Consider the following 27,912-nt stretch of genomic DNA (forward strand, 5'->3'; position numbering starts at 1 on the left):
TATCAGAAATTACAGAGTTGGAAGACCATGCAGTCTGACCCCATTCTGCCATGCAGGAAGACACAGTCAAAGCACTCCAGACCGATGGCCATTTCGCCAAAAAGCCTCCAAAGGAGGAGAAGCCATCACTCTTCGAGGTGGATTATTTCACCAGCTCTCGATGTCAGGAAATTCTTCCTAATGTTTAGGTGGAATCTCTTTATTATTATGCCTTAAAATGTCAAAAAGAGTGCTTTGTGGGTGCCATTTGTTACGCACCAAAAATGGCTCTCGTTGAGCTAAATCCTTCTTTTTTTAAACGTTAAAAAGAAACACGAATAGTATATTATTGGTGTCAGGATCCATCCCTTTTGGTACCAACAGAAAATGAACTCTTAGCCCAGCCCTGCTGGCGGCGGCTCAAAAATGTGCTTGTTTTTGAGAAGAAAAACGTTAACAAACCGAGAGAGCGGAAGGTTTTAGACTTTGAACTGGAAGAAGGATAAATAAATAGCTGACGAAGGGAAGCTGGATTGGGAGGAAGAGAGCTTTGAAGTGCAATGTGAGGCTGGGGAGAGCAAGAGGAACAGGGAGAGGCGAGAAAATATTATGGGGCAGGGAAAGCATAATATTTGCTAACCTGTAAGAGGAAGGTTTTTCCCCCATCTGTGGATTTGCTTTGTTTTCAAGGAGCCACATCAATGCAACACTAGGAAACTAAAGAGAACCTGGGGGGGGGGGGGGATCTGGCCATCTTGGTTGCTGCAAAGCATCCTGGGAAATTGAGGAGTGGTGGCAAGATGGTCACAATGGGCACCTGCAAGAAGACCCACACTCATCACCCTTTGCACAAGGACTATATGTAGATGGTCATGATGGTCAAAGAACATTTGCAAAGGTTTATATTCCCTGAGTTTGCTACGATGGGCACTTGGCAAAGGAGGTTGCAAAAGGACTCATGTAGAAAGAGGATCACCTCCTGGCCAGGTATCATCCCATGCAATCCACCCAGCGCCTGGGCAGTTCTCCTTTAAGAAATGCAGGCAGATCATGGGGGTTTGTGTTTGCTTTTAGAGTGCATTTTTCTTAAATTTGAAAAGACCTGTCGCATGGTTTTAATGTGGGGACGGAGAAGAGCCTAGTTTCCCTGGCAACTGCTGATGTCAATGCCACTCTGGCAGGATGCGGCAGCTGCGCAGGCCCTTGGCGCTCTGGCCAAGCGGTGGAGGGGAGAGAAAAGAGACAAGAAAGGAATATTTCATAGATCTTTAGGTCTCAGGAAAGTTCTCAGACAGCAGGCACCATTTGCCCAGCAGCTCTGGCATTGCAGCGTTTGCTGTTTCTGAAACAGCACTGGGGAAAGCACAGCTTATTTCCATTTTACAGACAAGAGCACTGAGGCCATGGTGCAATGCTGGCCCACCTTAAAGGGTTATTGTGAAGCTGGAATGAGCCAATGTACATGAATGCTTGATCTGCTCTGTGTAAGGACTATAGCTGTTGAGCCGGATGCACTGCCAGAAACTTTTTAAGGGTGAAGAGCTGGGCTGAAAGTCCCCCGGGGCACAAGGCAAGCCAATTTCTTTGGTTCACTCCAGGGAGGATGCCCAGCTGAAAATACATTCATGCTCTCACATGAAGGCTGCTGAGAAAGAGAAATATGCCTTATTCACGCTGACCAAAACCACCGTAATGGGGAAGGAGAGGGAGATTGAAGGCGGCTTTGCCTGTTGCTCAAGGTGACTGCAGGCCAGGCATCGGCACGGCTGCCAACCGAGAAGAGACGATGCCCCGTCTCCTTGGTACCGTTGCCATGCCAACACATCTGCCTAGGTAATGGTGCCACTTGTTGAACAGTCAGAGAGGAATAAACCAAGGAAAGGAAGCCGGGCGGTTTAACCCTTCCTTGCACTTGGCAACTCCATCCAAAGACTTTGGGAACAGGCATTGCCGGGAAGGGCCCTTTGCACAGCTTTAGCCCAAACATTCAAGCTTTGCTCTGTTATGAGATAAGAATAATAGAATCCTAGAGTTGGAAGAGATCCCAAGAGGCCATCCAATCCAACCCCATTCTTCCTTCCTTCCCATGAAGGAAGACACAACCAAAGCATCCTCAATAGACGACCATCCAGACTCTGTTTAAAAACCTCCAGAGAAGGAGACTTCATTGTCCTCCACTATCAAACAGTTCTTACTACCAGGAGTTTCCTTCTAATGTTGAGGTGCATCCATTGCTCTGTGTCCTGTTCTCTGGAGCAGCAGAAAACAAGCTTGCTCCCTCCTCAATATGACATCCCTTCAAATATTTAAACAGGGCTTTCATATCACCTCTTAACCTTCTCTTCTGCAGGCTAAACATATCCAGCTCCCTAAGTTGCTCCTCATAGGGCTTTGTGGTTTCTAGACCCTTCACCATTTTGGTCGCCTTTTCTCTTCTTCCTCCAGATTCCTAAATCATAAGAATCCCAGAGTTGGAAGGGACCACAAAAGCCATAACCCCCTGCTCCTTGCAGGAAAATACAAATAAAATACTCCTGGGGGGGAAAAAAGCCCTTCCAACCTGTTAAAAGATCTCCAAGGAAGGCAAATCCACCTCTTTGTGAGGCAGTAGTCCGTTTCACCGTCGAACAGTTCTTACAGTAAAAAGTTCTTCCTAATGTTTAGGTGGAATCCCTTCTTGCAAAGAATCTAAGCTTGCCAAGTTTTATATGTTAGCATGTGCCTCTTGAAGCAAGTTGGTGTTATCTGAACAGGGCTTCCCTGTAATCAAAGCGAATGCTGTTTGGTGTCGAATTTTACACGCTGGTCCCTGAACTTACCATTCATGCATGTAACACAGACATTTTTGTACCTGGGAGTTGCGGTTTTTACCTTGGATTTCTGCTCTGCTTGGCTTTTTTTGACTGATCTGTGATCCTAAAAAAAGTTGACTGATCCGAACAAGAGTCAGTCCATGCTTAAGGCCCTCCGCATTGTTTTGCTCAAGTTTGTTCTGCTTGCAGGATGAGGTTAAAAGACAATGTGGGAGTTTATTTGCAAACTTTGGAAGGGGCTCAAGCGAGTGACAGAGATGCTTCCGACTCTGATCTGAAGGGCTAAACAAAAGAGGAGAGAAAACCACAGTCTGCAATGGTTAATACGCTGAATTTGGGGACGACAGATCCCACGCTTGCAAAGCAAATCTAAAGGCAAACGGGATGCAAACTTTGGCAAACGGTCACTTTCCTAGGCCTCAGACTTTCCACACGGACAAAGGAGGAGGTTTCCTGCTTTTCTCAGGTTTCTCCTCTCTCCTCTGAATGTCTGCTATAACTTGGCAGTAGATATACATATACATATTTTAAAAAAGCCTCCGGACACACACACACACAAAAAGAGACATCTGTTCTGTCTCTTTGCAGCAGGAGTCAAGGCAGAGGCACTGCTGAAAGGGTAATGCATACTCTGGCGATTTCAATGCATGGTATTATTTACCCGGCTGACGTCATTGGGAACACACATTCCCCGCTTCCATTCTCTCTAGAAGCCTCCAGGATACGAAAGCACCCCGTCCTTTTGACTGGCTTGAAAATGCTGGCTAGCACTTCATTGTGCAAAAACATGGGATGCAATGGGGGATAGGGAGGCAAAAGGGATCCAACCGAGGCACTAACAGAGGAGCAAACCCCTTCACTCCTTTTTAAACCTCTTTTAACCAGGTGTTTTCATTCTGGTCTCAACACCCCAAAGTACCAGATGGACTCTGGCCAAAAGGAAAGGTTGCAGTTGTTTCTCAATGCTTACAAAATGAGAAAAAGTTTCCTGCGGCCATATCTTCTCACACCACCAAATGAGCTACTTTTCTGAAATAGCATTTAAAATATCATTTCAAATCCAAGTTAGGTGGGATGAGATCTCCGGAGTGGAAAAAAAAGCCAGTATAACTTATTTAATAGCATCATTTAAGTTGGAAAGGACCACAAAGGCCATCTAGTTCAACCCCCTGCCAGGTAGGAATACGCAACTGAAGCATTGCTGAGAGATGGCCATCCAACTAGGAGAAGTCCACCGTCCTCTGAAGCAGTCTTTGCCACTATTAATGGACCGACTGTGGAACTGTACAGTGAAATTGGGACTGAAATTGGGATGGAGAAAACACTGGTGTGTATCTGCTATGCCCAGTGCATGTTGCATCCTCTCATCAGGATTGATGGCTGTTATGGTGCGTTTCTTTGGCTTGAGATACACACAACCTCTTCAGGTGACTTCCTCTACAGCTACTCTTATTTCATGCTTCCTTCTATGCTCATCCTGCTCTGTTTTGTAAAAGAGTTTCTTCTGGGAAGAAAGGCATTCAATCTTAGGGAATGGCACGCAGATGCTGTTGCTTATCAACTGCCTCCGATTTTACTTAAGAGCATCTTCTGATTAGCTTATGACTTCTCCATAAAGCCAGGCTCTGTACTGCACAGCCTGAATAAAATTAACTCTCCCTAATGAACCTGTGGAATTAATTTGCAACCTCCACTTACCAACCAAGTTGAATTATTCATATCCTAGCAGGAGAAAGGTGCAGGAAAGGGGGGAACTGCTCCAGTGACGGCTGGGAAAGTTATTTATTTTTGCTGTCCTCTTCTCAAACAGTCACGCTGGTAAGAACAAGGGCCGTTTCTCGTGTTACAAGAGGTAGATTTTATGGGGGCCATTTGCACCCACCCAGCCAATGGCTGCAACCAGGAGAGAATAAGGAATTGCAGAGGTTCCTTATGGGGCTGGGAATGCACTTAATCCTGCAAACTGCTTTTTTGAAACAGAAATACAGTTGGCCCTCCACATTTACGGCTTTATTTGTGGTTTTGATTAATATGTTCTCTTCAGGAATCTCTAGGTCCTCCAGCGCAACTCTGCCAGAGGTTGACCATAGAGTTGTGCTGGACAACCTAAGGGGTTCCTACAGATAATACTTCTCTAGGCATTTGTAGGTCTTCCAGCATAATCGACTTCTGGCAGATGTTGACTGGAGGACCTGGCGATTCCTAGAGAGGTGTTCCCTTAGGTAATTCTGGTTTTTCCACATTCACAGGGGTCCTTCACTCCTAACCCCAGCGAATGTGTATTTTAATACATTATATTTTAATTTATAACTGTTTTAATCCTTAAAATTGTTTAATTGTTTTCAGACATCTGGCTTTTTGCCCCTTATCCCCATATGACTTCATTTTTTAACTTTTGTATGTTTTTATGTTAGCTTTGTGTCGTTTTAAATAGATGATTTTCATTGTTTTTACATTTTTACTGTGAGGTCTTTGAGATGTTTTTTATCTTGTAAGTCGCCTTCGGTCCCTTCCTGGGAGGAAGGTGTCATAGAAATGAAACAAGTAAATAGCAGCATTCAGAGCCCCATTGGAGGAAAGGGGGCCATGCGCGGCAAGGAGCAACGACAGAGGATGCCACTCCAAGCTCACCAAAAAGTTTAAAAAACAGAAGGTCCATGTTCTTTATTTTGCATCAATATACTGTAATTGCTGTTACAGAGTCCCAGCATCCCGACTGCGTGTCGATACTACAGAGGGACGCCCCCCCCCAAACTGATGCTCACAAAACTAGTGCATTTCTCCCAAAAGCAAAGACTAAACCCTTGCAACTCTTTTTAAAAAAATACATTAAAGAACGTACCACACACACATATTGCACTTGTCTCCATATGGGAAAAAAAAGAAAAGAAATGATGTCCTTTTACCCCGCCATGTACACCTCACCAAAGTCTCTCCAAAGGAACTTGTATTAAAAACTCGTAAAGCTAGTAGTTGTTATACAGTAGTATACACAGATCCTCTAACAACAGACACGGCAGACTTGACGGAAGCAGCTATTATTGTGAAGGAGCAAGAATACAGAGGGAAAGGCAGTGTGTGTCCCAGGGGTACCGATGTGAGCTTGGCTTAGAGGGAAAAGCCCGGTTGCCTCGATTATATTGTAAGAGGAATGACACCAAATGTGCAGAACCACAAAGTGTGAAGCTGGAAGGAGAGCGGTCCTAGTCTAGGGTTGACACACATGACTGCTACCTCCATAGGCTGAGGTACAAAGCAACTGCCTACAGAAATGAAGCCAGTTCCCTCTCTGCCCTGAATGCTGCTCTGTCGCCCTCCATTCAGCCCCATTGGGCAGTGGCACCAGGCCCTTCCTGGCCACTTATGGGGTTCCCTGGACCTGGGGAGAAGCAAGGAACTGGGAGCAGAAAAAACTCCTCTGGACTCACCAGACCAAGGACGTTTGCTCACAAATCTGTCATGCAGGAGCCAAGGAAGACCAGCGTTGCCTGAGCTGGATCTCTTCATCTTCCCCATGTGATGGCACCCCTTCTTCTCTGCCAAGTTAATACTATGGAACATAACGTGAGAGATTTGAGGGTAGGCATTGTAGGGCCTACCAGATGCATCCCACCCACCAAGATCTAAGGACAGGGGCGACTGCGAGACATTGGTTCCCCCAAGAAAGTTGAAAGGGCCACACCCACCAGAACCCCCAACACAAAAGACATCAATTGTTTTGCCCCAGGATGACCTCTAGAGGAGTAGGGGCCATTTCCACCAAGTTTTGGGAGGGCTCCCTTGAGAATTTTAAGCCCAAGAAAGGTCTTTTTACAGCAACTTTTAGTCACTTCAGACAACGGCCTCCCATGGACCTGAAATAACCCAGGGAGCCATCCTAAAACATGGCAAGAATGCCATCCCACACTCCATACAGGAACATTTGGGAACATCATGAGAAAAACACTGATGCCCTGGCTGGGTCTTGGGAGCCACAAAGAGCCCTGGAGGGCTGCTCACGGCCTTTAGGGTAGACCTTACCCAACCCTGGTCTAGGTCAATATAAGCCAGGGGGCTCTGAACTTCCTGGGCAAAAAGGAGACCCTGCTGAGGACAGAATAGGGCCCATGGGTGTCAGTTGTGCACCCTTGGTTTACAGCAGACCCTTCTGTCTCCTCCACCAGAGGAATCCCTGACAAGTTAAGCAAGTACCCATAACACTCCTGCAGAAGGGTGGCCATGTCTGCAGGGCCCCTGGGGTCTCCTGCTACGAAAAAGGAAATAAGGTAAGATGGCATCAGCTGAGCTGAGCTCTCTTCTCCTCACCCCATGTGAAATGAAGAGGACCTTGCAGGAAAATACCTCCATGCGGAGAAAAACTGCAGTGTTTCAGGAAGAGGCATATAGGTTCTACTCCTGGCTCACCTGGCAAAGAAATAGCGTGTGTGGGGGGTGAGGGGGATTGAATCTTCCCAGCCCCATGCCCTCCAGCTGTGTTGGACTTCAACTCCCAGACTCCCCTCTACTAGGCAGCAGTGCTTAACGCATATGGAGGGCATCAGGCTGGTGGAAACTGCCAAAGAGCAAAAAATGAAGTCCTCAAGGCATGAAGTCAGTTTAAACATTGCTTGGTGTGAAAGACGCACGCAGACAAAAACAGAATGAGGCAAAGAGTGAGAAACGGGAAAGAAAAAGAAGCTTTCCTGTTCAGATGGGCCCAGTTATCATCTAGTTATCACCCAAGGGGCATTCAAACGCCAGGGGCCCTTCTGCACTCGACAATTGTAGCCCTTCGGCTCCGCTTTAACAGCCATGGTCCCATCCTCTGGCACCCTGGGATTTGTAATTTAGTGAGGTATTGAGAATTCTCAGACAGAGAGCTCTGGGGCCTCTCCAGACCACAAATCCCTGGATTCCTTGGGCCGCAACCAAAGTGGTGAAAGTGGATTCAAAGGGTCTCGAGTGCAAGAAGAGGAGTCCAAGTTTAGGGCTCATTAGCTGAGAAATGGGTTGGTGGAGTCTGGGAAGCCAACGGTTCCCCTTCACAAGCACCTAGGATGGTCATGCAATTGGGGCACTGTGTTTCTCCTCATCTTCAAAACTTTTAAAACATATCTTTAGAACAAGCAGCAGTTTCAGGAGGGGTCCTCTCCTCACTTCTAACCAAATGCTCCCCCAGTCACACCTACAGCCTGAAGGGGAACAGACTGAACCCCTCACTAATAGCTAGTCCAGATCAACGCTGCGTGTCCACTGTTCTTTGTGCTTAAACAAGTCTGTGTTGTGCTTAATTCTTTGTCTGCTCCCACCAGGATGCTCAAGACCACCAGCACCTTCCCTTAACACTGTCAACAGCATTTGGCATGAGAGAGGGAAAGATCACTCCTCTATGTGACACACACAGGAGGGATTGTCTTGTCTTCCTATGGAATTGTCACACTAACCAAGGCCTAGGCCAAGTGCTTGGCAGAGCAGATGGCTGTTGAAGCGGTGAACACGTCAACAGTTACTGATCCTAAATATTGCTGTAATACTTCTTAACGTTTCAGATATAGAGAGGAATGAGTCAGAACCACTCAAGGAAAATGTTCAACCTGGGTTCCACATGGTGGAACGTGGGCTCTGAAGGGACTTTGGCGTCAGCATGGACACAAAAGGGGGTGTTTTTCTACTCTGGAGGGAAGATTTGGGGAAGATTTGGGGGAGAAAGGAAAGGTTAAGAGTCTCGAAAAGAACCCAAAAAAAGGCACGGCACTATCACTTCACATGGGGTTTTTTTTTGATAAGCTCATTTTGTGTTGTCCTTAAATTGCTACATCCCTAAATAATTGTCCAAATATACAAAACCTAAGAAACCACCGGCAATGCACACCATTCAGTCCTAGTAGAGCTGCTTCTTTTAAGACAGCAAACAAGCAACAGTGGGCAGCTTATACCAACTTCTCCAGTGATCCACTTTTCCCCAAGCTTCTGTGCAAGGCGTCCTTGTTAGCCCCTTCCCTTCCAAGTCAGTTCCCATCGCTCCCCACTTCTTTCCTTGCTTATCTTTGGAGGGTCTCCTGGAACCACTTTAGTCCCATGGAAATCCTGGACGTGAGTGCCGGTGCTCTTTTGACGACGACAATGGTTGGCCCTTGTGCTAAAGGTCCAGGGACTAACCAGGGTATATAAAGATTAGCCATTTCCTAGAGTCACCAGCCAAGAGAAAGCAACATCGCTTGGAGGTGTTCTGTGTCCTCTGAGGCGGCAGCTGAGTCCAATGGAAGCAGCTCAGGGATGGGTCAGTCCATGCCTCTGGCATATGCCGGTCCTAATTTGCTTTAATGTCATTCCCACACCAAGTTCCAAATAAAATGTATTGCTTTTATTGCCAAGAAGTATGGTGTGTCCCACATCTATTCTTCCAGAATTCTGCTAGGGGTTGCAGGGCAAACAAAATACCAAGGTGACAGAAGACCAACACCTCCTTCCTTCCTTTCTTGAGATGTGTTGCCTCTTTCCCTTCAAAATACTTCCTCCTTCTCTTGAAAATGCAGCACTGCTCTCCAACCCCTTCCACCAAGCTTTCTCCTGCGAGCGATGCTTAGCCATCCCTTGATAGTACCAATAGAGAAGGGTTTGTGTAATTGTCCATTAAGGTCAAGGACTGGGGACTAAGCCAATACATTTTTAGAGATAGAACGTAAATGGAAATCCACAGACGTTTCTGTCTTTCGTTTCAACCCTCCAGCCGCCTACCTACAACATGCCAACGTCTGCTAGTTCACCAAGACGTAACCGCCGTGCTGGGGGTCAACAGTCTCCATCATTTCACAATCAAAGAGTGCAGGCAGCTCTGCCAGGCCTAAGGTGTCATAGTTGGACTGGGACCCAGGAGTTTCCGAACTCCTCTGGGTGTTGCTCATTGCTACAGTGCCGCTCTGCTGGGCCAGGCCTAGGGGGTATTGGTGTTGGCTGGCATAGTCTGGTTCGGGCGAGGTGCCAATTGGCACGTCGCAAGTCTGGTAGGGATACTGCTGCTGTGGTTGTTGCATTGAAAGCTGCGACGCCAACCGGGGTGAGCTGTGGATTGGGGGTGAGGGAGACTGGTCCAGTGGATGCAGCTTTGGATACTGACTAAGGAAAGGGTCGTATTGCATTTGTTCCGCAGAAGGCTCCATGACGGGGCTCAGGGGCTGCACCAAACTGAACTGGGGTGGGGTCGGAGCTGGGGCTGGCTGATCTTCATGGCAAGGAAGGGGCAGATGGCTTGACCCTGGATATGAACTTTCTGCAATTTGCATCTGGTTGAAGTAGGCTTGCAGCTGGGATTGCTTCTGCAGGAACAGACGCTTCTGGTGCAGCCTGCATGGAGGGAGACCAAGAAAAAGCAGCTCAGCCATTCCTACAAGCCACAGCAACTCCCATGTTAATTTACCCTCCTCCCCACTGTAACAACTATACCTCCCTCCAGGGAACAATCTGAAGGCTGGGGGGCTCAGAAGGACTTTTTGTCTAACCTGGTCCTATGCTACCTTTTTAAAAAAAGCACTACTATTTCTTTCTTTCAGTATCAAAGGAACCCAAGACTAAAAAAGATGTCTGCTCCTTCAGTTTGATGCATTGCTAAGCACAGATCAAAAGGCAAAGACACAAAGGGAGGACTTGGAACAATCTCAGGACAGAATGAATGTTTCCAGGCTGGAGCATGTCAGCCTAGATTGAAATCCTCTCTCTCCCTGCCAGTTCAATTCTCAGTAGGGGAGGCTGGCCCAAGAAGGGAAATGGGGCTCTGCCCCACACAAGCAGCCTCCCTGCCAGCTTTCTTCCCACCGGTCCAGGGCACGGTAGCTTCCGCCTCCCCAGCCCCAGTCTTGTTTCTGTGCTACATGGCAGGCCAAGCCCCTCCTTACAAAAGACTTGCCAGAACAGTTTCCTGCAACCACCTCTTTTCTTCCTTAAAGGTAAGGGACAATGTAAAGGGAAGGTTCTTCCCAGGTGGCAGCAAATCCTTGTGTGCCTTCAAGTCATTTCTGACTTTTGGTATCCCTAGCACAGGGTTTTCTTGGCAAGATTGGACTTTCCCAAACTCACCCAGTGGGTTTCTATTGTTGATCAGGGATTCAAACCCTGGTCTCCTGGTGTCTTAGACCACCACTCAAACCACTATGCCACACTGGTCCTTGCCAAGGAATAAACATCGACTGTCCATCTCTGGAACGGAGAAGGACAGATGGGGAGGCCTGCACCATGAATTCTGATGGAATTTAATGACTAATGAAGGACTCTGTCCTGGTCAGTGAGTTTGCTTGCCCAGGGACTGGGTGTGCCTTGGTCTTGGCTACTTGGCCTGCTGCTTACTGCTTCTCTGAACATGGGGGCTCAGTTTTGTTGTTTTGTAGCTCTGGGTGATTTCCCTAACTACTGGTGTTACTGCGTTCATGTACATCTCCTAACCTAACTTGGCTTCCTGTTATTTCAAATATGCCCCTGATCAGAAGCCCCTGCCCTCCTGCTCACCTGTGCTCCTGTAACTGTTGTTCAAGGCTCCGGGGCAGCTCCTTACAAAACACCTGGCAGGCATTTTGGGCTTTGGAAAGCAGGTTGGGCTTCTGAAGCAAAGAAAAAGAATTGCTGAATGATCTCTCCATACTCAGAACATTAGGTCTTCCAGAATTAGCATAAAAGGGGAATATTTCAGATTTCGTGGACTACAACCCATTTGTATTTTGGCTTATTTTGAAATAAATTATACAGTCTTAAAGGTACTAAAAAGGATATTTTCCTCCTCTTTATAGTCAAACAGTCCAACATAGCCATCTCTTCAAAAATTGCTAAAATGATCAGGATGGCTAGTACAGTCCTAGCAATGTGCTCAGGACATAACAACCATAGCCCCCATCTCTGCTGCCAGAAACCTGAGCAATGTGGAATTCTCCCTTTCATTTTAGCTAGGGCAAGAGAAGGAAGGACTCAGTAGACTGACACATAGTTGAGAGAGACTGGATGGTTGCTTCAGAAGAGGATACCGTACCTGGAGCCTGTGCTGCAAATACTGTGTTTCTAAGCTCTGCCGCCTGGAGAGCAACTGGGGGTGCAAGCCGTTTGGAAAGGCAGAGGCAGCATCCGGCTGCTGGGAGGCATCCTCCTTGGAAAGCAGAAAGAGAAAAAAAAGAAAGGTTGAACCCACAGGGGAGACCCTCTGTCTTTCTCCAAGCATATCATCTTTTGCATGAGGTTTCCAGATGCTGAGACAAGAGACCTGGAGAAAAGTGACTCAACCAGAAGCCAGGCAACTGGGCAGAATCTTAGAAGACACAAACGGTGATGGAGAGAGGAAGGCTTGTGGGGATTTTGAAACCAGTTTCGGGCCATGACTCTGGCTCAAGGGGTCCCTTTGAGCCAGAGTCATGGCCTGAAACTGGTTTCAAAATCCTCACAAGCCACCCACAATCATATCGCTGCCATGTTTGCAAAGGAAAGTCTGTATCCCAGAGAAACCCAAGGAAGCATCTTCACAAAGCCCTTAGAATGTAGCCCCCCTCCAACATTAATACACAAGTCCCAACTTCAGAAAGAAGGTGGGGGTCCAAGAAATCCAATAAACTACAACACGTCGTGCAAGCCCAACAAGCTCCTAATTTCTTCCCCACCAGAAATGACTGACCACCACCGAGCCCCTGCCCACTGCACTCAAATAATCTGAAATAGAAAGCAAATGCAATGTAGATCCAATTCAACTGTATTGGCTTCTTGGCTGACAAGCCTTTCAATGGTTTTGCCCCCCAAGATCATCTCCCAGTGTCTCTTTGGTGCAATGGGCAAAGTAGGCTGCACAAGGGTGGGAGGCTTCCAAGAGCACAGAACAGTAAAGTAAAATGCAGTACCTGTTGTGGACCACCTCCGAGGTCTTGAAGCTGATGGGAAGGGGACCCCAAGGCAGGCTCGTCTTCTGTCCTCATCTGTTCATACAATAGCTGGACTTTGTTCAGCTCCAAGATTCCTTTGGTTCGTGCCAGATTCTGAAGGTGCTGTCTAAATGCTACAATTCCTGGATTGGGGACAACCGGAGCAACATTTAAAAGAAAAGCTATCCCACGTCATTAATAAGGTACGTCTGTGAAAGCAAAGTTCTGCAAAAACTCTTTACATGTTATTTATTTGGCCTTTGCTCCTTATTGCACTGTTCTAAGGTATGCCGAGCACACGCACATGTCCATAATACAGTGGAAGATCAGCAACAAATCTCCTCTTCCCCCAACCAAGAGAAATATATGGTGGAGAACACAACACAGCCAGACAAGTACAATAACAGACATGTAAGAGAGCAAGAGCTAATGTGGTACAGTCACTATGTAATAAGAAAATGGCATTTCCAAGTCAGAGGAGTCTATGTGTAGTGGCTTGAATGCTGGACTGCTGGAGAATGGCAAACATCCTCTGAACAAATCTTGCAAAGAAAATCTTGTTAAGACAGGGTCGTCATGGGTTAGAGTTGTCTTGGAGGTGCACAAGAACAAACAAAACATGAAAGCTAGTGGGAAGATGGGGGGAAGTTCTGGAATAAGAGACCGTGAGTTGATCTTGACCAAACAATGTACTGGGGAATCCAGTGACCACTTATTGGCTATATCTGATGAAACAATGTTAAAAGACAGACTGTATAGGATGGAGTGTGGCTGACACCGTCCTTTAGTGGCTGTTTCTGGTCTGTATTACCTGATACCTTGTAGCATCTTTGTTGAAAACAACAAAAAGTCTTTGGGCACCTTGAAGGCTAACATGTTTCACTTTGCATAAGCTTTTGTGAACATACCCTACTTCCAAGTTTTCCAAGTGCCAGAAGATGACAGTTGTTTCACTGCAATGCACTAAAAGGGCTATCCCATCAAGCAGCAACTCTTTATAGCAACCACTACAACGTGGGTGGTCACACATGCATCAAGCCTCAAAACTTGCAGCCAGGACTGCGCACTGAAATAAAAGTGTGTGTTTAAGATCATGTACCTTGTGTTAGGGACGTGTCCGATGCCCTGCGCCCCTCTCGGAAACTGACAGGGGACCGGTTGTGGGCCTCCCGTTTGTGGGAGGCCAGCGCCTGCATGGCTGGATTAGTGGGCCTCAGACCAATGAATGGAGGCGTCATTCGAGGAGCTGGCGGATTGGTCAGAACCATCTCTTTCAAAGAGGGGGTATCTTCTAGGAAGTTAAGATCTCTCTGGATGGACCCCATGTCATATTCAGAGTCAACACTGCTCAAAGACTGGTTTTCATCCATGGAAAAGACTTTTCCTGTAGAAAAAAACACACACCGTCAGCAGAGGTAACTTTCCAAAGCAGCTTAAGCTGCTGTGTCTGGAGCCTGTTTCTCCTGATGAACATATTTCAAAGGCAAAGAAATGAACACCATCACATTTCTTCAAGCACTTCCCAGCTCTCCAGAGATGCACACTTCAAACAAAGCAGCAAATTTTCAGCATAAAAATGGCTGTATGAACTGACAGGCCAGACAAATAATTGGGTGTTATGTGCCTTCAAGTTGTCTGCCAACTTATGGTGACCCCATGAAGTTCACAGTGTTTTCTTAAGTAAGTAATACTCAGAGATGGTTTTGCCAGTTCTTCATTCTGAAATAGAACGTACAACACTTCATATTCCTTGGTGGTTTCCCATCCAAGTACAAATCAAGGCTGATCCTGCTTAGCTTCCAAGAGCTAATAATTACTCCCATGAAATTCTTGCTATCAGATCAACAAGACACCTTTTCAGGACAGCCATGTCAGTCTCCATCTAGACGTCTGGAAGTCAGAAGCTGGACCTCAAAAGGTGGAAGTCTCCTTGCCTTAATCCTGGCTGAGAGAAAGTTCTAGCTCTACCCTCACCCCAAAGGGACTATATCAAAGACTGAATGAAAAGTAAAAAAGCTACTATGATCACCTCTGGTCCCAGACCAGCAGTCCTCATCATTGTACCACCAGGTATGTTGGACTATAGCACTCATCATCCCAGGCCAGCATGCCCAATGAGTTGTTATCCATTAAGGATTTGACAAAGTTCCTTTCTTTTCACAGAATGCCCCAGCCAACATAGTTGTGGCAGCAGGGAATTCTGGAAGTTGCATTCAAAATAATCTCTGATTCAAATCTGGAGGGTAGTGTGGGACAGGCCCCGGATGGAGAGTTAACCATAAAATGGGAGTGAGTAAGTAACATTTTCTCCAGTCCTCCAGGGGAGAGAAAAGTGGATGCCAACCCCCCTCTGTCCAGCTGAGGGGTACTGGTGAGTGTGGGGAAAAGGGAAGGGTGCCTGAACATGTGAGCAACCGAACTCTGAGATGTGGAGTGATGCGGGTCCATGATGTAAATAACAAACCCAGAATGTGTTAGTGAGGCATTTTGCATTGTTCCAGTAAAAACAAAAAAACAAAACAAAAACGTGTGCATGAGGCCAAAAACAATTCCTAAATGTAGTCAAATGACATTGGGTGTGTGTGGTGTATGTCAAATAGTTTGAGTCTTCATAACAGTTGGGGTGAAGAGAAAACAGCCTAAGGACATCCTGAGGAAGAGTCCTTTCATTTTACCAATAATAGCAATATGATTCCACTTAACCACCATGGTTCCATCCTATGGGATTTGCACATCAGGGAGGGGCAATCAGAATTTCTAAATACCCTAAAGGCACCAGATCCTGTCTGATCTTGGAAGCTAAGCAAGGTCAGCCCTGGTTAGCACTTGTGGGGAAGACCACCAATGAATACTGATGCTGTAGGCTCTACTTCAGAGGAAGGAATTGTCAAAATCACCTCTGAGTATTCCTTCCCTAAGAAAACCCAGTGAAATTCACAGGGTCGCTTTAAGTCGACAGGCAAGTTCCAACATCTAAGTACACAGGCAAAGTAAGAGAAAGCATCTGTTGCTTTACAACAGTGACCCTCTTAACATTACGTGGAGGCAGCCTTCTCAACCACAATTTTGGCAGAACATGACTTGTTGTGTCACCACTGTGGATTCATTTATTTTTACTTCATCAGCCCACCCTTGTTGGTGGTGGGGCAGGAATTCCCCTTGCAGACACAGAGCCTAAAAACAGGACACTATCTCCCAGCACCAAGACATTTCCCAGGTCAGAAGAGGACATGGCTGTCTCTCCCTATTTGCACAGGAATGACAGAGAAACCTTTTTGTTTAGGGGCTTTTCCACTTCCTACCAGTCCGGTTAAACACTCAGTTAGCTGGTGGCTCTGTTGACGTTGTTTGCTCTTCCCACTCTTTGCAGGCTGTCATGAGACCGCTTGGCAAAACAAGCAGAAGCCATCTGTACATTTACCCCCCTCTTATCTTCCAACAAAGCAAATTCATTGTTGGCTCCGAGGTAATAAAAACACACACAGGGCTTCTCTTTGTCGGCTGCTAAGTTCAGAAGGATGTAAAACTGAGTCCGAGTTCACAAAACCACCACTTCTCTCTTGAGTCGCTTGTAATGGTTTAACTCCTAAGCTTTCAGCAAAAACACTTTTTGTGAATGACACCTCTCAGAAAGGCAGAGACTCTGCAATTCTGGAAGGTGTTGCCTATAAAAATAACATTTTACAAGCCCTGCTGCTGCCTGTCCAGAAGTCCCATGCAAGCATCTCACAGACGGATAGATGCTTATTAAGGAAACCACACAAGATCTTATCAGGGCTGTTGATAGCAGGGTGAGTGGGAGGTCTTTCATTCACAGGGCTGCCTTAAGTTGAAGTTGACTTTGTGGGTAACTAACAACTACTCGTGAACTACTGCCTTGTCTTAGGGTTCAGTTAGACTAGTTGACTTTACCTTCTCTACTGTGCTACTGCCAGGTTCTCAGTTCCAGCCTGGTCCATTTGATGTTATCTCTGTACCTGTGCCTGGCATGACCACCAGCTGGTTGGTGACTTCTGCCAGAGTATGGCGCCTCTTTCCACAGCGAGTGGCTTGCAGGGCGGCAAACGCTTGAGCAGGATCCTCTTCGGACTCTCCTTCCGTCTCTATTCCTTCATCGATGGAGGTTTCCATCATGCTGCTTGGCAGGGACTGGCAGCCTTTCCTGACCATCATTGGGGGCAAAGGATCCAACAGGCAGCCATTCACCTAATCCCATGAGGGAAGAAGCAACAGACACAAAAGGCTCAGTTAAGCAACAAAGATACAGAAAAAGATAGAGAAATAGAGGGATAGACACTCTGACAGCTGGAATCCCTGTGAATGGAGAGGCAAAAATTATAGGGAGGAATGCTTGAGAACAGAGCCAAGGCAGCTTGCCACAAACTATGAATCTGCCTCTTGCAAAGTCAAGAACAGAGCTGACAAGACACAGCAAAAGCAAACATCCATGAAGTGACCTTTGCAGAAGGCCTTTCTTTTCCTTGTGAGAACAGGCAGGCTGTTAGATTCAGCAGATACCCCTCCCAGATCATCCTCCCCCATCTTCCCAGGGAGATAACAGAATTTAAACCAGTGGCAGTGACTTCTCTTCTTTCTCTGAAATGTGCGTTGTCAACCACACTCCAGGAAAGTAATGGGATTTTTGCTTTTTCAGTGCCATCTTACTATTATAGATGTCACTTGAACCTACCAAAAGGCCAAGAAGCACATTCCTAATTATTTGTTATAATTCCTGTTTACTATATTTTTAAAATAAACATTGATTCTGTTTTAGATGCATTGATACAGTTGGCCCTCCATAACCATGGATTTTTTAATCCATGGATTCAAGAATCCACGGCTTCAAAGTATTTTAGAAATATAAAAATTCCATGCTTCAACAAACCTGAAGACAAAATTTCCATGCTTCGACAAACCTTGATTTTGCCATCTTATAGCAGAGATACCATTTTACTATGCCACTGTATTTAATGGGACTTCAGCATCCATGAATTTTGGCATCCACGACGGTCCTGGAACCAAACCCCAGTGGATACCAAGGGCCCACTGTATGTACTATGTGCATTTTACTAAAACGTTTGTTTTAATACAATGCTTAGATAGTCTATTGACAGTAATAAAGACGTGATCAAGAAACTGAATTGATGCCAGCTCAGGACTACTATCCAGCAAGATTGGAAACAGACTGACTGGGAAGTCTCCTGTTCAGTCCCCTGAAGGTGCTCTTGTCCAGTGAGGATCACATGGAAACAGTTCCCAGAAAGTTGTGTCCCAGGTGTGTGTTGCTCTTAAAAGAAACAGCCTTCCCAGCCAGCCGATAAGTGACCTTGCTGCTCTTGGTTAATTCTCAGCCATTTCAGCCGCTGTTTCTGAATCCCGTCAAGAAATCTGTCCCACAGGATCAGCTTCAAAATTAGTTAATTGCTGAATGGCTGAGGCTGGGGCCAAGTACCCAGTTGTCTAGGCGCTTGTTTCTGATCTCTAAAAAAATCTTGTTTTCAGTTTTGCTGCAGTAGCCTCTTGGATGAAGCTTCGGTTTTAGGGTAAGGAGGAAAGGATTCACTCTCCGTGAACAAAGCCTTCCTCTGCAAAGGCATACTCTGAAAACTGGCTGCATTGCAGGTTTCAGCACAGAGAAGAAATACAATCAAGCTTCCTGAACATCCGTTTTTATCGTTCCAACTTCCACACATGAAGAAGTTGGTTACAAATCAGAGCAACAAGGGCAGCTCTGAAGACTTTCCCTGCAAAGCGTGAGAACAAAAAACACAGGACCTGTGTGTCCGTCGCTTAAAGAAGGCTCCTGGCTGAAGGAGCCACCTGTACTTTAACGTCTGTGTTTGTTGCATCCACTCCAGAAAGACCTGTTAGACTGCTCTGCTCTGGATGCAAATGGAAGTGTTCCCTGGAGTCTGTCTTGTGAGAGGGCTACCTTCATCTTCTCTTCAGGCACAAGGGGGGCTAAGTCAGGAACAGCCTTGCAGACCTCACAAGACTGTTCTTTTTCCTAATCTCTGACCCCTCCAGACTCTCCTAAAACACCCATTTTCTGGGCAAGGAAGGGAGGAATTGTTTTTTCATGGAAGCCTCTAGAGTGCCAATTCACTTTTAAAATAGGTTGCAGGGCCACCTTGGTCTGTTTAATTAACATCAAGAAATGTCCTCCAGTCACTTGTATTGTCAGGTGTTTTTTTCTAGCCGCCTGGCCAGTCCTTGTGCTCTGCTGGGGGGCAGAAAACCGGCCCCTGGACTCCCTAGAGTTGCCCACCCCTTTGCTAAATGTGTCAACATTACTATAGGTTTCAATACTACATATCAAATTAGTTTACTATAGTATTTACAAACTGCAGCCAGGTCTAATCAGCTTTTAAGGAGCTTTAAATATCTGCGTGTACAAGAACTGAGAGCTGGTGTAGTGCTTTGAGCACTGGACTACAACTGGAGAGTTGGATTCGAATCTCTGCTTGGCCACAGTGACCTTGGCCGAGCCACACTCTCTCAGCCTCAAAGGATGGCAAATGTAAACCTCCCTCTGAACAAATCTTGCCAAGAAAACCCCATGATAGCATCGCCATAGGTTAGAAATGACCTGAAGGCACACAACAACAAATGCAAGAACTCTTGTTGCATCTTCTCAAAAACCTAAGAAAGGATTCACAGGATGGGTAGCCCCCTCCCCTTAAAAGGACCCACGAAGAAACACTAAAGACACGGCAGACTCGAATTTGGGATGAAGGCAGCAATTGCACTGGCTGGATAACCCCAAGATTGCCATTTTATAGCTACCTTAGACCAGGGAAAGACTACTTTTCAACAGAGGTCCTTCAGCCACACTAACAGGGGCTGCATCATTTGTTTTACCACCTCCAGCTATAACAATGTTTGTCACAGCCCAAAGACAACTGCGCTGCCTGCTTTTTCCAAGCTGTGCAATACCTTTGCCTAAAAATGTTCAATGGGAAGCCAGGCTGAGCAGATGGCTCACGTAATAGGGCAATTCGCCCCTGAAGAGGTGATGCAGGAGGAGAAAAGCTGCGCGGGCCTTCATCTGGATTTGGAGTGGCAAGTCTGTACATGCAAAGACTTCTCTAGGGAAAGCTGCCGGATTTGCTGCCGTAAGACCAGGGAACAAAGCCAACATATACCAGCTCCATGGTGATAGCTGCGGGAAATACGGTAAGTGGCGTCAAGCCCTGCTTGCTAGATTGGATTTGACGATCGAGCACAGAAGAAAAACAGGTTTAGGACAACATCACCTGTAGGAGCAGATCTAGTCTTTTAAGTAACACAGCTGCAAAACATGAGCTCTCTTCTCTCCCCCCCGCTCCCCCCGGCAAACTACAGCACCACACCAGCAACAACAAAAAAGTTTTGTGGCCAGCACAACACAACTGCTGCCTCACAGTTTCAGTGAGTTATCCATTAATGATGGGGTTGGTCAAGCTGTAGCCAAAGTCATCATTGCCAAATTAGTTAAGTCAACAAACGTGACATGGTACAAACAAATCTGGTGCAACAGACTCCCAGTGTTAAGGCAGTTCCCGTCTATACTTCAATGTCCCCCACTATCATTAAAAGTAGACATATTTTCTCATGCTCATTATAGTTTTCTTTTCATTCCAGGTAAACCTGAGTGAAGGAAACCCATTTCCAATGCAAACTGTGCAGAATTTTCGTTTGTGAGAGCCAATGTGGTGAAGTGGGTTGAATGTTAGACTAGGGTCCAAACCACACTACAGAAATAATCCAGTTTGAGACTGCTTTAATTGCCCTGGCTCAATGCTTGGGAATTTTGGAAATTTTGTGAGACATTTAGCCTTCTCTTGTTAGAGAGCTCTGGTACCACAATAAACTACAATTTCCAGAATTTCCTAGCACTGAGCCAGAGCAGTTAAAATGGTCTCAAACTGGATTATTTCTGCAGTGTGGTTTGGACCTAGGACACCAAGAGAACAAGATCTGAATCCCTGCTCAGCCACAGAAAATCATTGGGTGACCCTAGGCAACTCACACACTCTCAGCCTCAAAGGAATGCAAAGGCAAATTCCCTTCTGCAACAAATCGTACCAAGAAAACCCCATGATAAGGATCGCCAGAAACCAGAAATGGCCTGAAGGCACACAACACACCCGCTTAGGTGATTTTTTTTCCTGCGGAGGGGATCCACAGATTTCATTAGATTCTCAAGGGGAGGTTTAATGACCTTAAAAAGGTGAAAAACTCTGGACTAGCGCATGTCAACAACCAGTGTCCGGGTGTTGGATAACAGCAGCCCTGCTCCAATTTAATCCAGGCTTATCAGAGGAAGCTGCACACTATACACTCTGCTAAAGCAAGGGAGAACCTCTAATGAATCTCCTAAGCAATGTACTTCGAAACGCTGATAAGACTAAACCACCCAGAGCCTCCTGCCTGAAAACATTTCTCGCTGGAAAATCCAGGAAGACCAAGAAGGGCAGTCTGGAAAGGAGATGGTTGTGTAATCTGCTCAAGCTGCATGCCTGCTTTCCAGTGGTGCAAGTTCGAATTCTTGCCAGCCGTGGGAGAATCAGCCATCTTAACAAGCTCAGGTCCAGAGCGGACACAAATGGCCGAGCGCACAAAACTAAGCTAATCAAATGAAGCCATCCTTGAGCCATCTCTTGTTCAGTGAAGATACCTAGCTATACAAGTACAGGCTGCTCTTTCTCTATTGCTATGAGTATTACTATTAATGTCACTGTTATTATACATTTTATTTCCACATGTTTCAATAAACCTTTTATTCAAAATTAACAATATGGATATGTGAGATGGAACACCAGGTCATATAACCCTTGCACAAATAAACATAAAACATTCTGAACCTTATAGAGACCTCTTGAAGCTTTCTTCCCAAATGCACGCAGGGAGAACTTCCTATTTTGCTAGCTCCCACTACCTTTTGAATCCTAGTCCAGTAGTTTTTCACCTTTTGAATCCTTTTTTAACATGATGGGTGGAACTGGTGAGGGAAGCTTTGCTCTCCCCTTCCCTCTGTTTTCCTGCACAAGCTTGCTCAGTAAAGGATCCTGGAGACAGCTGCGGTTTATCTTGCCTGTTGTACCTAAGCACATCACTACAGAAAGACTGGCTAGAGGAGAATCCCATTCTTTTCCAGCTTAAGCTTTATTGCAGTGTGAACTACATATGCTGCTGTTACTTAGCATTGAAAGCATGTGTTTCTTCAGCCCTCCTTTGCCATCCTCCCACTGGTGATGCTGCTTAAAAAACCTTTCAGATAGAAAGAGGACAAGGAAAAAGGGGGTCTAGGTGAGCACAAAAACATGATTACAAAAGGAAGACAAAGATTAACTGAGGTAAGTCTCTATGCTGCTGCTGCTGTGTATCTTCATGTCATTTCTGATTTATAATGTGTCTAAGACAAATCTATCTTGGGGTTTTCTTGGCAAGATTTGTTCAGAGGGGATTTGCCATTGCCTTCCCTGGAGGCTGAGAGCGTGTGACTTGCCCAAGGTCACCCAGTGGGTTTCATAGCTGAGCTGGGAATCGGATCCTGGTCTCCAATGTTCACACCTCTATACCACATGTCTGTATAAAGCCTCCTATATAGGTGAATTAGCAGTATAATCTAGGCTGAATGAAATAAAAGCATGGGGCAATGAACGCACAAGAACCGAAAGAGCTGCTTGCTATGCAGGTACAGGTGCTATGCATTTATGTTTCTGGACTGTTCTGTCCTCTTGTCGTAAGAAGTGCAGATTACTTCCCTCCTGCCAGTTTGCATACATCTGAGCTGTTCTCCATCTCCCTTCAGCACCTCCGCCATGAAACCCAAAGCTTCATGTGTGAATGGGCAAAGCTCACTGGAGCAACAGTACTTCTGCACAAAACTGTGGCACTGTCGCTTCTTATTCATCAGGTTTAGTGCTAGTCTGTGAACTAGAAAGGGGGGAGATGGCAAGGCATCAGTAGGAGAAACCTAAAAAGGGTGGTAGAACCACCTACTCTCTCTCCAGGGTAGGAAAGGGAAAAAAGAATAGCAAAAGGCCTCCTTAACATTTTCTGACAATCTGAACATCAAGCCTGTTACTACTCACGAAATGAATTAAAACCAAACATTAATAGCACTGTTTCAATTAAAGCATCTCCTTGGCTGCCAAGTTTCCAATAACCCATCATGTAAACAGGCAGGAAAACAACTGCCATTACAGCTGCAAATTAACATGGAAATTCTCTGCTCAAAGGAAATACAGGGGCTATAGGGTGTCAGAATGCAAGTCAACCATATCTGCAAAGTGGCACGCTTTTCTGAACATAAAACAGTCTAAGATGAGCTGCGAACTAGGAGTCGAGACTGAAATCCACCCAACAGTGTCCTCTGCAGAGAACCAACTAAGCAAGTTGCAACACTTTAAAGACTAGCAGATTTGGCTTATGCCACAATAAATCTGTAAGCCTTTCAGTCAGCCCTTGTTGCTAAGCTGCCAAATGCTTCGAAGCCAGCAGTAGTTTGTTCTCACCAACCTTTTACTCAAGAGGTTTCCCTCTTAAAGAGAAAAAACAGGCTTGTAGGGGGGGAAAAAACCCAAACATACCAGTGAAGCTACTGAAAGCAGCCGCATGGGAAAGAGAGCACAAATCACCTCTGCCAGCTCACTTCCTTGGCTTCTATGTTGGGCTTCAGGAAAAGTAAAGCCCTTCCCTTCATAGTTATAGAAAGGGGTCCAAACCTCCTTTCCCAGTCTGGGCTTGGTAGACAAGAGGCCAAGTTCTTTCTTTCAAGCCCTATCCAGAAACAAGGCTAGTTTCTAAATGAAGGATGGACACACAGAAACTTTATGCAAAGTTCTGGACTTTTGCAAAAAGAAAAGAAAAAGAAAAAAGGGGTCATTAGAGAAATGAGGGTAAAGTATGGTTATGTATTTGATGTACATTCTGTGATGTACAGTGGGCCCTTGGTATCCGCTGGGGTTTGGTTCCAGGACCTCCCATGGATACCAAATTCCATGGATACTCAAGTTCCATTGAACATAATGGCACAGTAGGATGGTGTCCCTTATATAAAAGGCAAAATCAAGATTTGCTTTTTGGAATTTATATACTGTAAAAATATTTTCAAACTGTGGATGCACAAGTCTGTGGATAAAAAAATCATGGATATGGAGGGTTGACTGTATATATAATAAGGTTAAGTGATATGTTGGAAGAGTGAGAAAAAGGAACGTTTGGGGTGTTTGGCTGAATGCTGGAGTGAGAGCTATAAATCAGAGCCAGGGATCAGATTCAGGGATAGGAATTAGTTACTTAGAGAAGAGATAGTGATATCACTATGGTAAAGATAGTGAAGAGAGGATTGATAAGATGAGGCAGTGAAGTAAAAGTGTTTGCGTCTGGGTCATGTAACAAGCTATGCGCTAGACAAGTTTGTCATGTACTTCTGAGGTTCTTTCCCATCTTTCACTTATTTCACAGGCTCCTCAACTATCCTATCAAAGGTAGCATTGTTAACAAGGCATGCAAAAGGAATAAAGGAACAAACACAATGTTTCCTAAAACGAAACCCTTTCTCTGAAAAGAACATTTATGAAGACAGATGTCAGCATGCAAGATTATACTGCAGGAGCATCCCAGGACCTGCCACGTTGCCTGTTCAGAGAACGCCTTTTGCTGTCACGTGGCACAGAAACCGTGTTCATCACAATCAGGCTCTGGTCTGTCCATTTTATTGCAATCAGACACTAAGAGATCACAGTCCCTGCCTGTTTCTCATGCAAAACACATTGCTTCCTCACCTGGGTGCTTCAGTTAGGTCCCCACCACACTGCCAATGGGAAGACATGGTTGTTCACTAAAGCTAATGAGTTTTACACAAACCCTCATAGGTACACAGTTTTAAATCATTTAAAAATATTTTTAGTGGGATTAATCTCTCTTTTTAATGCATTAGGCTGCTGAGTGTGTTTTTAGCCTTTAGAATCATGTTTACTGTTTGTTGATGTTGTTGTGTGACTCAAGTTGTTTCAGACTTATGGTGACCCCATTGTGGAATCTTCTTGGCAAAATTTGTTCTGAGGGGGGGTTCTGAGAACAGCCTCCTATTGAGGCTGAGAGAGTGTAACTTGCCTAAGGTCAGCCAGTGGATTTCCATGGCCAAGTGGGGATTCAAACCCTGCTTTCCAGAGTCATAGTCATAGTCAAACACTCAAACCACTACACCACACTGCTTTACTGTTTACACTGTTTTAATCAGGTTGGATTCATTGTATGCCCTGAGATCTCTAGATAGCAAGCAGAATATAAATATTTAATTAAAAATAAATATTCTCTAGGGAAGAGGTCTTCACTTGGAGGAAATTTCAAAGTCAGACAGTTCAGACACCATGTTTATCTTGGGAAGTATAGCAAACCTCCTGGTTCTGGAAAATACCTACAGGGCTCCCACTTCCTTCTGCTAAACAGAAGCATGTGAATGCATTTCTCATGTACCTCTTTATTAACTACCTGCTTCTGACGGCAGAAACAATCTTTTGTGGTAAGGCAGAGTGAAAAGGACACCAGCACAACCGCTGCAAATAAATGGGAACTATTGTACAACACCACAAGGAGATTTAACATAGCTCTGCCATGGACTAACCGTGAAAAGAACGAGCAACCGCAACACACATGCCAGAGAGAGCGCACAAAGAGCTTGCTTTCTGATTATCTGAAACATTTCTAGCCAGCTTTTCTCCAAAGTGCCTTGCAACATCAGTTAACAGAATACTGACATGAAACAACCCAACAACGTCTTACGAAAAGCATTGTCAACATCAATTTCTTAAAAAGATATCAGCAGTGTCGCTTAAATTAATCAAATTTCACTGGATGCTTACGAAAGGAAAGGCAATTTTTACTGGGGGCCCCAAATCCCCAGAGAATTTGTTCTTCCAGACAGAGAGAGGCCAGAGCTCCCAAAACAGACACTGTGACAGAGAAAGTGATCTTCATATCCTGGGGAGAGTGAGCAAAGCAAGGAAAGTCCACGTGGGAGCAGAATGTCCTCCGCAGAGCTTGTACAAGTTACTTTTGCAGACTACAGTTTCCAAAATCCTCTCCAACCACTGCTGCAGGATTCTGGAAATCGATATCAAATAAAATAACTCTTGCAAATCCTGGTCTTTCCAACCTTCTGGTGTCAAGCTATTCAGAGTTTTGGGAGTTTTACAGATGAGCAGCCACTTTAAATCCTTAAGCACTGGCTTGATCAGGTCAGTCCTACTCATCCTAGCGAGTATTTAAACTGCAGCATTCTACAACAATTGACATATCCAGTGTCATAGAAATCCCCAGAAAAGCCTATCACTGTAATCTAATGTGGATATTAGCAGGGCATGGAGAACAGAAGCAAGAACATGGTTTCCTTTTCCAAAGGGGTGCATCTGGAACATCCATCTTTCTTTCAACACTAGAATCTGGGGTCCTGCTATGAAGCTGAATGGTGGGGAGATTTAGGAGAGATTAAAGGAAACACTACTTCACGAGGGAATTTGCTACAACAGGATAAATTGATAGCCACTAACTCAGAGGACTTTAAAAGATCAGAATAACTCATAGAAGATGGAGTTACTGCTGATTAGTAGTCAGGAAGATGGCCCTGTATTACCTCCAAGATCAGAGGCAGTAAACCTCTGCGTATTAACTACTGGGGAAAGCAAACAGGAAAGCACTACTATACTCACCCTCTCCTTGTGGATGTCCTGTAGGCATCTCATTGCTCACCATGGGGAAAGGATGCTGGACTTGACAGGCCTTCAATCTGATCCAGAAGTTATGAGAATTGCAGCTAGATCAGATCACTGGCTTGGGTACCCCAGCATTATTTCCTAACAGTGACCAGTGACAAGCAGCACATGAGTATAGAAGTGGTCTCCTGCTTTGGAACCCATCTGCCTGGGCAGAATGATTAGCATCCCAAGTTCATCACTTAGGGAGGAATGCAACCACATCCAGGACAACTCCTTGGCCAATTGTACTGCCAACTGTCAGAAAATTATGTGAGGCTATCAGAGAAATGCCTCCCCCCTTTTTTTTCTTCTGTGACTGCTTCCATGGACAGCAGTTAGCAGCTCTGAAGTTCAGGAGATGTAGCACAGGGCATGTGAGAAATGCAAAACATACCTTTGGTGTGTCAATTCTCTCTTCCTCCATGAAAGCTGATTCCGCCTGGCAGGCAGAAGGGGGAAAGGAGAATGCTTCAGCAGCTGTGGGTGGGAGGCCAGGAGACCTTAGCAGCCTTACATTCTGGGGACGCAGATTTATGGGAGGCATGGAAGCCTGGGCCTACAAGAGAGAAATAAACAGCAGTTATACGGGACATAACAAATACATATTTTTGGGGTAGTCATTTAGTGTCTTCAAATCAACTCCCAACATTTGGTAATATTATCCTAGGATTTTATGAGGGTGTTTTTGTTTTTGTAAAACAAAAAACCTTTGGAGGAGGTTTGAAGCAGAAAGAAAGACCAAAGGGTACCAGAGGGCGTGGAAAGAAATGTACAAATATGCAAACAAACCGGAGTATAAGAGAAAGACAACAACAACAAAAAAGAAAAACAGAAAAACAGCAACCACAACCCTGGACTACTCAGAGGTAGTCCCTATCCATAGACAAAGTGATCACACAAAGAAAAATCAACATCTTTTAGTGCTTCTAGACAAAGCCATATGATCTTAGTATGCCAGCCTGGAGCTCTTAAACTAGGTCCACAAAGGGAATGAGAGAGGCCACAGAAAAGCAGAGCTTCCCCAAGGGCTTGGTGTTGTGCCTTCACTGTTATCTCAAGAGCATGTAAGTCACATTGTTCTGGTATTGGTGCCAGGCTGATTAAAAGCTCCAAGTTCCCTGCCGGCAAGAGGAGGGATGCCAGAACATCATTCGTCGTCAGTATGCGCTGCCATTCCAAACCTGATGGGCGACACTGTTCCTTTGTATCCAGCCTCACTTGGGAGATCAAAAGACCACCCATAAGGGGCAGTCTGGAGAGCCTGTTTTCCTTCCGGAGGGAGCTCACAGCAAACAAACCGCATGGGCTCCCTCCGCACCAAAAAGAACCACTAAAAGTGGGTTCTTTTTGGCATGCACAGGAGCCGCCATCAGTGCGCCACTGCATACTGTGCTGTGTCAACAATGTAAGCATGGCACCCCAATGTGTGGATGTGGCACCGCGTTTGCATCATTATGGTGGCCCCTGTATGAACGGGAGGCTGCCATAATGGTAGCGTCCACATGAACT

At 45.5% G+C, this 27,912-nt stretch overlaps 1 protein-coding gene across 7 annotated transcripts in view; it reads right to left on the bottom strand.

The window, feature by feature from the left end:
* Positions 1 to 5,441: 5,441 nt before the first annotated feature.
* Positions 5,442 to 27,912, bottom strand: part of SIK2 (salt inducible kinase 2) — a 70,365-nt gene continuing 47,894 nt past the window's right edge. For all 7 annotated transcript variants that reach the window (XM_089539084.1, XM_089539083.1, XM_089539088.1 and 4 more), the window contains 7 exons: positions 26,798 to 26,959; positions 16,636 to 16,864; positions 13,758 to 14,042; positions 12,638 to 12,801; positions 11,785 to 11,898; positions 11,271 to 11,362; positions 5,442 to 10,115 (listed from right to left, as the gene is read on the bottom strand). In XM_089539084.1, coding sequence (XP_089395210.1) covers positions 9,530 to 10,115; positions 11,271 to 11,362; positions 11,785 to 11,898; positions 12,638 to 12,801; positions 13,758 to 14,042; positions 16,636 to 16,864; positions 26,798 to 26,959 — 1,632 coding nt within the window. In that variant the 3' untranslated portion in view covers positions 5,442 to 9,529. The remainder of the gene's footprint in view (positions 10,116 to 11,270; positions 11,363 to 11,784; positions 11,899 to 12,637; positions 12,802 to 13,757; positions 14,043 to 16,635; positions 16,865 to 26,797; positions 26,960 to 27,912) is intronic.

Source organism: Sceloporus occidentalis, unplaced genomic scaffold (assembly GCF_023333645.1).
Source record: "Sceloporus occidentalis isolate IW3139 unplaced genomic scaffold, rSceOcc1.0.p SCAF_9, whole genome shotgun sequence".
In the NCBI taxonomy this organism is placed as follows: Eukaryota; Metazoa; Chordata; class Lepidosauria; order Squamata; family Phrynosomatidae; genus Sceloporus; species Sceloporus occidentalis.